Source organism: Apostichopus japonicus, chromosome 22 (genome assembly GCF_037975245.1).
Source record: "Apostichopus japonicus isolate 1M-3 chromosome 22, ASM3797524v1, whole genome shotgun sequence".
Taxonomy (NCBI): Eukaryota; Metazoa; Echinodermata; class Holothuroidea; order Aspidochirotida; family Stichopodidae; genus Apostichopus; species Apostichopus japonicus.
The window spans coordinates 18,173,778-18,186,290 of record NC_092582.1 but is presented as its reverse complement, the minus strand read 5'-3'; the positions used below and the strand labels follow the sequence as shown (position 1 = coordinate 18,186,290).

General features: G+C 38.4%; 1 protein-coding gene across 2 annotated transcripts in view; it reads right to left on the bottom strand.

Annotated features, from left to right (window-relative positions):
• Positions 1–12,513, bottom strand: part of LOC139963528 (3'-5' exoribonuclease HELZ2-like) — a 56,369-nt gene that overhangs the window by 25,925 nt on the left and 17,931 nt on the right. For both annotated transcript variants that reach the window (XM_071964369.1, XM_071964370.1), the window contains 7 exons: positions 7,164–7,249; positions 5,280–5,316; positions 4,752–4,964; positions 4,171–4,207; positions 3,563–3,726; positions 3,009–3,191; positions 236–2,216 (listed from right to left, as the gene is read on the bottom strand). In XM_071964369.1, coding sequence (XP_071820470.1) covers positions 236–2,216; positions 3,009–3,191; positions 3,563–3,726; positions 4,171–4,207; positions 4,752–4,964; positions 5,280–5,316; positions 7,164–7,222 — 2,674 coding nt within the window. In that variant the 5' untranslated portion in view covers positions 7,223–7,249. The remainder of the gene's footprint in view (positions 1–235; positions 2,217–3,008; positions 3,192–3,562; positions 3,727–4,170; positions 4,208–4,751; positions 4,965–5,279; positions 5,317–7,163; positions 7,250–12,513) is intronic.

The window sequence follows — 12,513 nt, the reverse complement described above, 5'->3', positions numbered from 1 at the left end:
ACATGCACTTTTTTCCCTGACTAATTCTACTCTTATGTTTTTTGGCAATATTCTAATAAGCTTTTCTTCCTCATCTGCCTGTTTTAACTGTCATTTTCCTCTGTGTTCTTTATTGGGCTTGTCCTGGAAGACGAACATGCTATGATCAAAATGTCAAGCCCTCTAACTTTGATGCAAATAAAATGTGGTTATCATATGACCAAACCGGACAAGGTAACTGAAGGAATCTACTCACATGAATATTGCTGTTGATACACCCATAGCTCAAGTTCCTCTGGGTAGTGACAAAACATGCACTGCGAGTTAAAACTTTCTCTGTAAGAGCATGTTGATCCATGCCTGCAAAGGATGGGATTGAAACTGGGTCTCAACTTTGGGTTACGGGGATAGACTCTCACCCACTTGTTACTGGTTGTCAAAAGTCGGTAAACGGCATAACTCTTTTGCCAAGGGTGACCTGACACGCTGCATATCTTAGGATCACTCACTTTTTGCACGGATATCTTCTGTGGATAGCAGATCCCACAGAGGGCTTGCAGTTCATACTTGAATGGTGGGGTAACCTTTGATGTTAATAGTGGGGTTACCAATGATGTGGATGGTGTGCTTTGTTGTTCAACTTTCGGTGCAGGCGGGGTCTTATTCTTTAGCTCAGCAGGACATTGGTGTATGAGCTGGCAAAATTCAACGACTTCATCACGAGGGATGAAGGTAGTCCTCTGCTCAAATTCCCAGAATTCCACCTCAACATCGTTATGAGCAAAGCTGCAACTGTCTTCACGTGCACAGCCGAAGTGTTTCATGTTGTGCCAACAGAGAGGAACACGAGCAGGTTTGTTTGGAGGACGGGGACGCACTTTCCAAAACTGCTGGTCATAGCTGAAAAACACCAGGACACGGTTGTTGATATTCCATTCATGACTTTGTTCGTTATTAGTGCAGATTATCCTCTTCTTTGGATGTTGTACACTGATGCGACCAGGAAAACCATGAAAACATTGTTGGCAGCAGAAGAGAAAGTAGCCCTGTAATTTTTGCATCAAGTCTTCTACGATCTTTGACCTTTCAGATGTGTGCCTAGAGGCCTTCTCTGGACTTATTTTCTTTGCCTCCGTTGCTGGTTTTGATACATTTGTACTTTTTTCCTGTGGTCTTTCAATTTTGGAGACCTGTTTTGAAATTTCAGGTTCCTTTACAGGTGCAGGGACTGTTGGAGGCTGAGCAGGAGAAACTGTTTGTACCGCTGGTCTGGGAGGCATCAACTGTGCCTGTGGCAACTTTGGTGCCATCTGTTCTTCCACCCTTTGCTGAGAAGCTATATGTTTGGATTGCTTAAGTTGAATTAGCTGTTGTCTTAAGAAAGCCACCAATTCTTTGCCGTTGAAGTTGTTCTGTCTCTCTGCTTGCCATATCACCATCTCCTCTTGGCTGTGAGCATAAAAGCACAAGTTGTAACCAACTTTACAGCGCTGTCCTCCGAAGAAAGTCTGACACAATCTGAAATTCCCGGCATGGTTTGGATTGGTTCTTTGGCGGATCCGTCCCCATATTCTCTTTTCTTCACCGAGGCTCTTCAATTGGCAGATTAAGAGGTCGCCTACACAAACATGATTCTCTCGGGGGAGAAAGTTGAATGCTTGGATACCCTCATAACGTGAATCCTGGACGAAACAGCTGGTACAGGCCAGTCGGAACTGAAATTTTTGCAGCCACATCTGAGTAATCGACGACAATGGATGTGGCAGTGAAATTGTCTCAAAATCATTCTTCGTTTGGGTTCGAGTTGGTGCGATAGGAGGTGGCGCTGGCTGCTGTGGTGTTGAATGGGTGTGACTGAAGTTTGCTGTCTGCTGCTGATACCCAGTTGCTTGGTGCTGGAGTGGTGTGGGACGACCCAGGGTTTGAGTTGGTGCTATAGGAGGTGGCGCTGGCTGCTGTGGTGTTGAATGGGTGTGACTGAAGTTTGCTGTCTGCTGCTGATACCCAGTTGCTTGGTGCTTGGGTGGTGTGGGGCGAGGCAGATGTACCTCAGCTGGTTGGAAGTCATCAAGGCCATAACCCGAATTGGTCGAGGGTCTCTGGATTTGTTGTGATGATCTCTGTGGATGTTTCTGAGGAGGTTGTACCTCATCTTGATATTGCACTCGTTGTACTGGATCAGCTGTTTTAAACACTTTGTTGACAGCTGCAGTGATTGAAACTTTGGAATTCATAGCCTAATATTTGATGAGAAAATCAAATTTAATGATCCATTATATGAACATTTCTATTGTTGTTTCTAGTCAGAGTTTGATTAGATAATTTTAGATCATAATATTGAGACCAAACTTGATTTCAGTTGAACTTTTCCAAACCCACACATCATTTCTGCCATCTTCAACAAAAAGCAAAAGGAGTTGTTGAGGCTAAATAGCGAGCAACAGTATCCTTTCACAAGTCACAATTAAGTTAATAGTACTGTTTTGTATAATGCTAAAAACCCTACAATGACTATAAAGTTTTCTTCAAAGTTTCAAGATCATGCAGCACATATATTCATAACTGTAGAATATGTGCCAATCTTTAAAATCACACGTTTACAAGGTCACATCAACTGCAAAACCATATGTAACCATCAGGAACAATGCAAGGCAGTCACATCAATGTTTTGATGATGAGTTTCCATGGCAACAGACCCTCAGTCAACACTGCAAAGACTGAAACTCTTGTTGGGAGACATTTCAATCTTTTTACCCACATTGTATCTGACATGAGTCTTTCAAGGCATTGAATTTTTTGGGCAACTTCTCCGATAGTTTACCTTAGCAGGGAACAGTTTGTATACATATATATACATATATATATACATGCATTCATACATACATACATATACATACATACATATATAATGCCAGATAATCAAGCCTAGAATTTCACAATTTTAATAAATTCCAAGAAAAGCACTACATTCTATGACACTAATTTTCTATACAAATTAAACCATCCCAAGTAATTACAGATAAATATACCTCTTGCATTTTTGTTTTGTTTGCCTCCACTTTCTCTTGGTGCTTCTTAACACCTTCTGGAATCCAGGCAAGATCAAGGGCTTCAGTTTTATTGACCTCTGCTTCAGCACTTTCCTGATACGGTCCCAAATCCTTGTCCAGTTCTTGGATCATCAGGTTCAACATTGCCTCCTGTCCGGTTCCCTGAGTGATAAAAAGATCGCAGACAGCAAAAAAATATTGTTTTGGTAACTAATCTAGTACGGTTGTTACTATGGATGCAATATTGATTTACTATTTGAAGCAAAAATAGTTGGGGTCTATACAACAGACCTTTAAGGTTTACCATCATGGCACCCTCAAACTTTCCTGTGACACAGAGGTACAAATTGGTCACACAGTTAAGACAACAGGCTGGAGCGGAGAGGGAGGGGAAGATGGGGAGCTGGTTTTAAGAAAGCTCCGTGAAGTAAGTCATTATGTCTGTGGATTCCTTTCATAGTGGACGTAGATTGTTGAAGTTAATCAGTCATGTACCACATTTGTTTAAAGATTAAGAAGACAAATGTACTCACATTTAAACGATGCAGAATTTTCTGTTGTCTCTTTAGTTCAATCTTGCCTATCCCTTTATCTCTGTATTTTAATAAATCCAATCCTGCTTTTGCCACCGTAACTATCAGCTGGGCCTCTTTCCTCCTCTCTGTGTACTGATCTTGAAAGTCAGCGACGTTGGCCACTACTCAAAAAAATTTAAAAAACAAATTATACAGCATTTAAATTCACTAACACCGGACACAAAACTCTTAAAAGATGATAAAATTTAAACACAAAACAATGTAACTTGATTGTGTATATAATGAATTTTGTAACATTTGCAAGTAGAACATTGTGTTCACCTTAGCATCAGTATGATTTCAAGTTGATTTTTTCATTTACTACTCAGACTTCAGACTTGAGACTGTCAGAGAGTTCACATATTTTCTTCACATACCCAACATACCCATGCATGTTACACCTGCATTCTTTCTCGTGCAACAAACTAATTTTTGAAATTTAGTTTGATTCATAGTAATACAAGAGAAGTTAATAGTCAAGGCAATATGGTCACACTTTTGGATTGATGCTAACTTAATGCCAGTATTCAAATTTAATACAGAAATTTAATGAATATCTTCATTACCATAATTAGCTTCATCGATTGCCCACTGAAATATGCCCTGTAGAGAAAAGGAAAAATAAAAAATAAAACCATGTGCATTTTACCATAATTATTAAATCCCTTTAAAATGACTTTAACTTAGCTAATATTCTAAAGAATCTTAGTTTCATTTTACTCTTGTCCCCCAACCCCTGCCAACACTCAGTGTGGTTTAACTGCAAAAACATTTCACTATCACATAGAAAATATAAAAACTCCACAATGTAATAGCTTTTTTTATGAAATAATGTTGGATTATGATATGAATCAAGATTGTTATGTCTGCTGGATATACACTATACTAAAAGATGTTTGATAAACTGTCTACTTAAATGTAGAATGCCAGTGTTGATGTTTCATTTTTACCTCACTGGAACTTCCTGACTGACGGAACTCACATTCCTACTTGAGTTTCACTTCGTTCATAATATAAAAACAACTTCATCCAGTATTACCAACCTAGTTCATCTTCAATTCAAATAAAGAATTAAAACACAAAAAATAAAGAATTTTCCCAAGTCTTTTGTGAATATCGGAAAATGTCAAACAAGACGAAATCTCACCGCAAATACTGACATCTTTGCTTTAAGCATACGGATCTCCAAAACCTGTTTCTTATCTTCGGGTAACTCCAGTCCGAGTGGGACAATGTGTTGCACATACACTAACAAATATTGGTGCAACAGAATAGCTGATTCTCGGAAACTTTTCTCCTCTTTCAAATCATTGGCCTCGGCCATCATATTCTTCAATAGTTCATCGATGAAGGGTCTCAACTGAAATGAAATTTTTCAGAATGACGAAGGATGGAAGATTTAAATATAAGTAGGGTGCTTAATCTATCCGTAGCCAATTGTCAACTATTATGTAGGGTATTAAATCTAAATTATACATATCCTATCAGGGCAATTTTTCTCTAGTTGTCCCTCAGACAAACAGGTTTTACTTATCAGTCACATATTCACATATTCAGTTCATAGACACATACATTTACAGTGTATTACCTGCATGAGGATTCCCCCATACATGAATAAGCTATTGTATCAAAGCCAAACATGATTAGTGTGTTAAAGGACTAAGTGCCAACTTACCACATCACCAGGTGGAATAAAGAATGGATTCAGGTTACTGAAAGTGAACATAAAAATAATAAATTAATGATCATCAGTATTCTCCTCAGATATGGTAGAACGACAAATAATGGTCACCCATTATCATGCAAAAAAGGTGTAAAACATGGTTTTCACAATTTGACCTCTGGTGAACTGGCCATTGACCTTCGTCCACTCTTGTACTCAATATGGAACTTTTACACATCAAATATGAGGTCTGCCCAAGCTTTGCTTCTTGAGATAACTTGTTTACAAAAATTTCACAAGTTGACCCCTGGTGACCCCAAATGACCATTGATCTCCAGCAAAAACTATAGTCTGGTCCATATAAATATTAAATATGAGATCTGCCCAAGCTTCCCTCTTTGAGATATCATGTATACAAGGTTTTCACAATTTTGACACCATGGTGACCCCAAATGACTCACAAATAGAGATGAAAATCCTACAATGGCTATGAATGACCATTGACTCCCACCAAAAACAATAACCTTCTTGTCCTCAGTGTGGCACCCCTACACACTAAATATGAAATTGGTCCGCCCTTCCCTTCTTCAGATATCAAGTTAACAATCTGGTCGTCACAAACGCACACACTTGTAACACGATATCTCAAGAAATCTCGTAAAATCTAAATTAACAATTTATTAGAGGGAAATGGTTAAAACTTAACATTGGTCATCCCCATCTGAGTAGGGTAAATTGGGTTCGATAACACAGAGGTGAAGGGAAAAATGTTTTGTGTCAAAATACCAAGGTGGCTAAACATCTCCCTAAATTATTTCTAAAGGCATTTCCTACATGCCATCAGTCATAATTCGCAAAATATACAACAATTAAGGAGTTTTGAAACAAGTTTGCTGTTATTGCTGCTAAGATTTTTTGCAAAGATTTTCATTCAACCAGGTGCGAGTGGAAGGTAGATGCTCTTCAACCTTAGATATTCACTGCGTAAAAGATTGCTTCGATTAAGGCAGTGTCATGGAGTAATAGCGATATATTTTGCACACCGAACTACTGCTAAAAGACAAGATAAATAATTGGGAAAATGTACAAATCACACCAATCGAGTAGCAGTTCAAAGTAGCAGTGAGGTACTGTATAGGCTTAAGACTGGATTACACCTATAGCTATGTACTGTATAGTATATGCCTAGTGTATACCAGTGGAGCCCTAATGTAACAGAAGCCAAGCTATCTTTGTAGGTATTTTTGCAGATGTTTTTATATTTTTGAGACACTTACAGTAAGCCTAGCTGCTTATTTACAATTCTGCAACATGTTAACGTTGTTCATAACTTCCTTTTGGTGGAAAAAAGTTTAAATTTCATACTGCACAGAAAGATAATTTTCCATTGTACAATTACGTAGCACCATGTATCTGCATGCAGGCCTAACTTTTGTTCATAGAAAGTATTGATGTTGTAGATCTGCACTATGAAGACTTGAACAGCAGTCATAGTGGCGAGTGAATTTTGCGTTTTTTGGTGAGTAGATTTTTAGTCACGGTCGCCAAATAGCGAGTACATTTAAAAATATTTGTCGAGGCCCGAAAACCTTCAAAACATGACTTCTCCTGGTAGAAATCATGGATACTTTTCATAGGCCAGATGGTAGATTTGCCATATAGAATACAAGAATCCTGTTGCTTGAGAGGTCAAATCTCATTTCAGGTCCCCGGAGGTCAAACTCATTTTCAAAAGCAATTTACATGATATCTAACGATGGGAATCGTGTTTGGATGCAGCACATTGAGTACAAGACCCCTATTGTTTTTGGTGGAGGTGTGTAAGGTGGCAAGGAAATAAACAAATAACTTGAAAAGAGAACAAGGAAGGAAAGTTGGATTTAAACTTGTACTTACTCCAAACGAAAGAGGTTGTCCTGGATTTCGCGCTTTCTTCTATCCCTGCTGTCTGCCATCTTGAGAGGCCTTCCGTTATTTCACCTCTAAATTGCAAATAGAAAAATCAAAGAAACAGATTTAATTAGCTCTCACTTTTTTCATTGCTTGACAATAGACTGAAAGCACACTTTTGGCAATTTTTCTACTGTGTACAACATAGAGTTGAAAGCCTTGAAACTAGGTTACAAAGTTCAGTACGAAAGTGGCTGTAGGCAATCGGGACAACAAAATGGACGATGTTGGCACTTTGGATGGTAGAATGAGAAGGAAGGGCATTGGCCGGAGGAGCCGGTCATAGAGGGCGCACATTGTTGAAAGGTTACCAGTTCATTCTAGGCACTGTAGAACGAGGTGTTAAGGTTGTGGGGAGACAGGTAAGTGAGGAAGGAAGTATATGTATTAACTACCCATAGGATAGGTTCAAACTCATGTGGTTTTGAAATATTATTGCCCGTGGAACTTCCAAAGTTAATCTAAGAAAAACACTGAGCATGAGATCCACATATAGAGTAGTTTTGTGACAGGTTTGGGCATTCTCCTGAATCTCCAGACCCCAAAACATGTACTAAAATCTCCTAGCTTTACAATGACAGCGCAGACAGTCGAAGCATAACAAGGTTTTCCCACGTACACTGAAAAGGAAAGCACATTTATGAATACCATGCATGCACGTATTATGTATGTATATATACAAGTAACCCCTGGTCGCCAGCCAATCAATGTGCTGATTTGTTGTTGATCTATTCACAAAGGACGGAATTCTCCAGACGGTCGGTGTTTGTTAGGGTATTTCCCAACATTGCCCTCTTCTTAAAGCTAATGCCCTTTTATGACGGAGACGCTTATTTGAGATAATGGTGGTCCAACTTAATAGGACAGACCTTTCCTGACTGTGTGTACACGTTCATATAAAATAGACATTAATGCTTCTTCCTCTAATCCACATGCTGTGTTCAATTTCCCTTTATAAGTAGTAGTTAGACCTTGGCAACAATTATACTTTCTTTGTTCCGCTTGTGTGTTGCTGTCTGCAGTAAACAGCTTCCCTACTTCCTGCCTTTTTCTTAGATAGAATTTCTGTGCTTCATTTATAACTGGGTTAGGTGCATGCTCCCTTCCAGGAATCTTAGGAAAAGATGATGCAGTTATGTTGTGAGCCAGTCAACAGGGCAGGGACCTAGTGGAATTTGGTCTCCCTTGAGATATTATAGTTTATCCACTGCGGAGATACAGTATCTATAGTATGGTAGTTGTAAAATAAGCTGTATCTTATAAAATAGTATCTCAACTTTTCCTGGAGGAATTATTTATCTCATGCACTGTATACATATTCACTTTTAACTGGAAGTTCATTGATCTCTTGATGGAACTGAAAGCTGTCATTCACTCACTGTTGTATTAATTAAATATCTTTGTTGTACCCTGGACTTTATCTACTTTCCTTGGGAAGGACATCTCTTTTGAACTTATTTGTTATTAATTGGAACTTCTGTTTTTTTATCTCTCATCATCCACTCTCCCTTTTTGTACAAGTTTACCCATTATCTGCCGGACATTCATCGAACCTTTATCATTCATGGTACCTACCACTACCAGTCAGCCGATGTCTACCGTATAATTTAATACCTTCGGGACACAAAACTTGTAGTTATCCACATCGTCAACAGCCAGCGACGACACAACAAACAGCCGACAGAAATTCAGTGCTGCTGGACGATACAACCACCTGCCAGATAAGCCTATCTCTTATTTTATTAATGTGCACAATGTACTAGTCTTGTGGTCACTTGACACGTCCCTAGCTAATTGTACCTTGACCATCCCCCAAGTTAGTGTCATTGTAAAGTAAAAACCCCTTTGAGGTATAATTTTTTAATAACAGTGGGTTAATTTTCAGTGTACTTTGCCAAGTTTTCTCACGTTGCGTATTTTCTTTAATGTTGAGGCCGAGCTAAAATAGCTACATAGTAAATCTAACAGCGGTCTTATTCTTCATTTAGCATGTTGTATGTGAAATGAAGTGGTTAGCTGACCCCATGCAAACTTGGTGACCAATAGGGGGAATCCCAAGAAGCCTGCTGGTCAGCTAACTGCTGACAAGAACCCTCATCCCGCATCTCTTACATTTACACAAATATATGTAACTGATTAGACATTCCATGCTTACAGTTATTGAGTAACTAAAGGAATCGGTAAAGATGACTGGTTGCTTTTGTGTACATGCAAATTTGTTCATCGTTGTAGTATGACCAGAGTGAACGGAAAAGGTCGAAAAACGGAAGTTGTATATATAGCCTACTGCACAAGTGCATATACCTACTATAATATATATATTGAGGATTAATTAACTCGAAATCACTGCTAAATAGACAACGGAACACACTATCTGAAGCACGTGCTCCCGGCGGCACCAGCACCAGAAATTGTTTACACAGAAGATGAGTTTAATTAATGATAGATAATTTGATTTGAAGAAATAATTTCCAAATGATGCTTTACCTTTTGCTTTGAATTACAACACCCAATTCTTGTATTCAAAAAGAAAGCCATATGTTTAACCTTCTATTGTTATGAAAATTCCTAGGTGATGCTTAAGTTAAAGTTTAATCCAGCCAGGTTTTTATTTTTAGAGTTAATGCTTTTGTTGTCACAGTTATGTAACAAACCAAAAAGAAACTGTGTAGGCTTGTCATCACAATGTTCCATCACATGAGTCACTTTACAATGCAAAAAAACACAGCTGCACGTTTGAAGGCATCAACTTTATATAGCTTTCATACAACTTTAAGGTTATTTGATTTGACAGAGCTTGTATTGAATGAGAATTGCGAGCTCGAATAATACAATGAATACATGTACAATGACTATGCTTGTAACCAATGCATGCATATATTCTATAGTTCACTATAACTTATAGTTGTGAATTGATGAAAGCGATCAACCATAAAGCAAACAGCTCCTAATAATACTGCAGTCATGTAAGTAAAACAGCCTGCTTATATAGTGATGCGTTTGAAATATGCCACAACTTGCTTCAATTTCAACACAGATTACAAAATGCTGTCCAGTGTCGACATAATACTGTATCACTAACGGTTATCAAGGGCGGTATGAAAGTCACTACCAGTGTACGTGAACGTGTTTGTTACAGTATATACGAACAACCATGAACATATATGCTCACGATGACTTAGCTCTAAGAAAAGTTTGTTTTACTGAGTTTTCCAGTTGTATACCATTGGAAGCAAAATATATACATTATAAGTTTACGTTTGAGGATGCTCAAATAATTAATCATTTAGAAAGATATAGCCCGGGAGGTCAACAGTAGGCCTAAAATGCAGCCATGTCTGTTTTTGTTTAGTTTCATGGTACCTTTAAATTGCTCCTTTTTTCTTAAAATAGTGATGTACTGAATCTTCAGGGAAAGAAATCTACATATGAACATACAGCCCCCCTTCCCTCATCTTCCCATTGGAAGTATTATCTGTTCTGTAATCCACTATGTAATATCGCTGTAGATTTACTTGTTCATATTTTGATCAAATATGATTGTTTCGATTATTTAGGCCGGTGGTTGGGGGTGGTACCCTCATTTTGTTGTCAGATCGGTTTTATTTTCTCAAATACAAATTAACAACACCGAGAAACCCAATCTGGAATATAAACATTACCAAAAGATAGATGTTGCCTTTGTTGCGTTTTTGGCACTTTTCGCATGTTGGGAGAGGGGTTAACATTTGGATTTTGGGGGAGGGATCAATGGGGAGGGATCGCCAGAACAACAGCGGGCCATCGTCTCAGGTGATGAAAGTTCTCAAGAACTTTTGTCACAGGATTTTGAATTAATGGAAGAACAGAAAACCCTACAGTATGACTACTAGATGTTCTCTGGGGTTCTTCGGTCACATTCTGATGTGAATTCATTTCAAGCACGGAATGACAGGTAAATTGCTCTCCAATTGTTCGTTACAAATAGCACAATATGTTGCTAACTGGTTTGGAAGATTAAAATTACGTCATTGGCACCACTCTGCAACATGGCAGCCCTCGTCACTGATCATGGGTTCACAGGGAATATACTACAATGGACTTTGCTCTACAAGCAAAGAGAGTCAGCACATCCTGAGAAACAGCAACATTCCTGAATCCAAAAATGAGTTGAACAGTATTTTCATGGTCATGTACAGTTTATGCACACTTTGTAATAAGAAGTAATAATTCAGCAAAATTTGTGTTCCTGGAACAGAACGACACTGATTTGTGACAAGATCTAACTTAGGGCTACATATGATGAGGACTCTGTCTGTGCAAGAATGTAATGTGGATTAAATAGTGGCGAATGTGCACTTTTGCCGAAATTGAGTTAAATATTGTTCTTAACCTATTTTACGACGGTGAATAATCAACTTTGCCGGGTTAGGATTTCTAAAACGGTCTAGTTGTTTAGTTATATTTCTGACTGGTTTTTGACATATGTTCACCTAAGGCCCACTCTCATTTTCACATACTGATGAAAACTACCTTGGTCATTATAACCAGTCAGTTACACAATTTGTCTAAGTTTCATGACTTTTTGCAGATTGATGAATATTACCCTTTGGAAAAGCAGAACATAACAACCATGTTATACTAATTTTAGAACAATATCTCTATGATATTCACTTCATCTTTTAATTGATTAATGCAGCATTTTGTTACTAACCCATTCAGCCATTCCTTAAAACCATTCCATCTCATTACCTCATTTCATCCTTTCATTTCATCTAAGGCAACCTTTTGAATAAATGGGCCAGATCTAAGGAGTGAAAAATTGACTGGGCCGCGCCTAATCAACGACCTGCTGTTGATTTCAAACCTTTGATTCCGAGGACTTTCAAGCAATAGGAATGTGTACTTAATCTGTATTCACAAAAACCCAATGTCAATACAGTACAGTTGATAATTAATGGGGATAATAAGCCTACCTGAAAGCATCATTAGTGCCGATAAATTCTAAGCAGCTAGCTTGTTTTGATGTAAAATAGATTGATTTTTTTCTCTTCCTTAAGACATCTCACGGGCCGCAAAAAATCACTGGCGGGCCACATGTGGCCCGCGGGCCGTAGGTTGCCCACCCCAGATCTAAGGCATGCCAGTAACCTTCTTTCCATGCTCACCTCATTTTACTAACAATTCACCTTCATCCATCAACATTCCTGCTGCTGCTAATATATTGTTAACTCCATGGTGGTCTTGGTAAATTAAAAGACCTGTTTAATAGTCAGAGCTGTCCTGGCTGCCTAGGCATGAGGATGTGCCTTTTCTT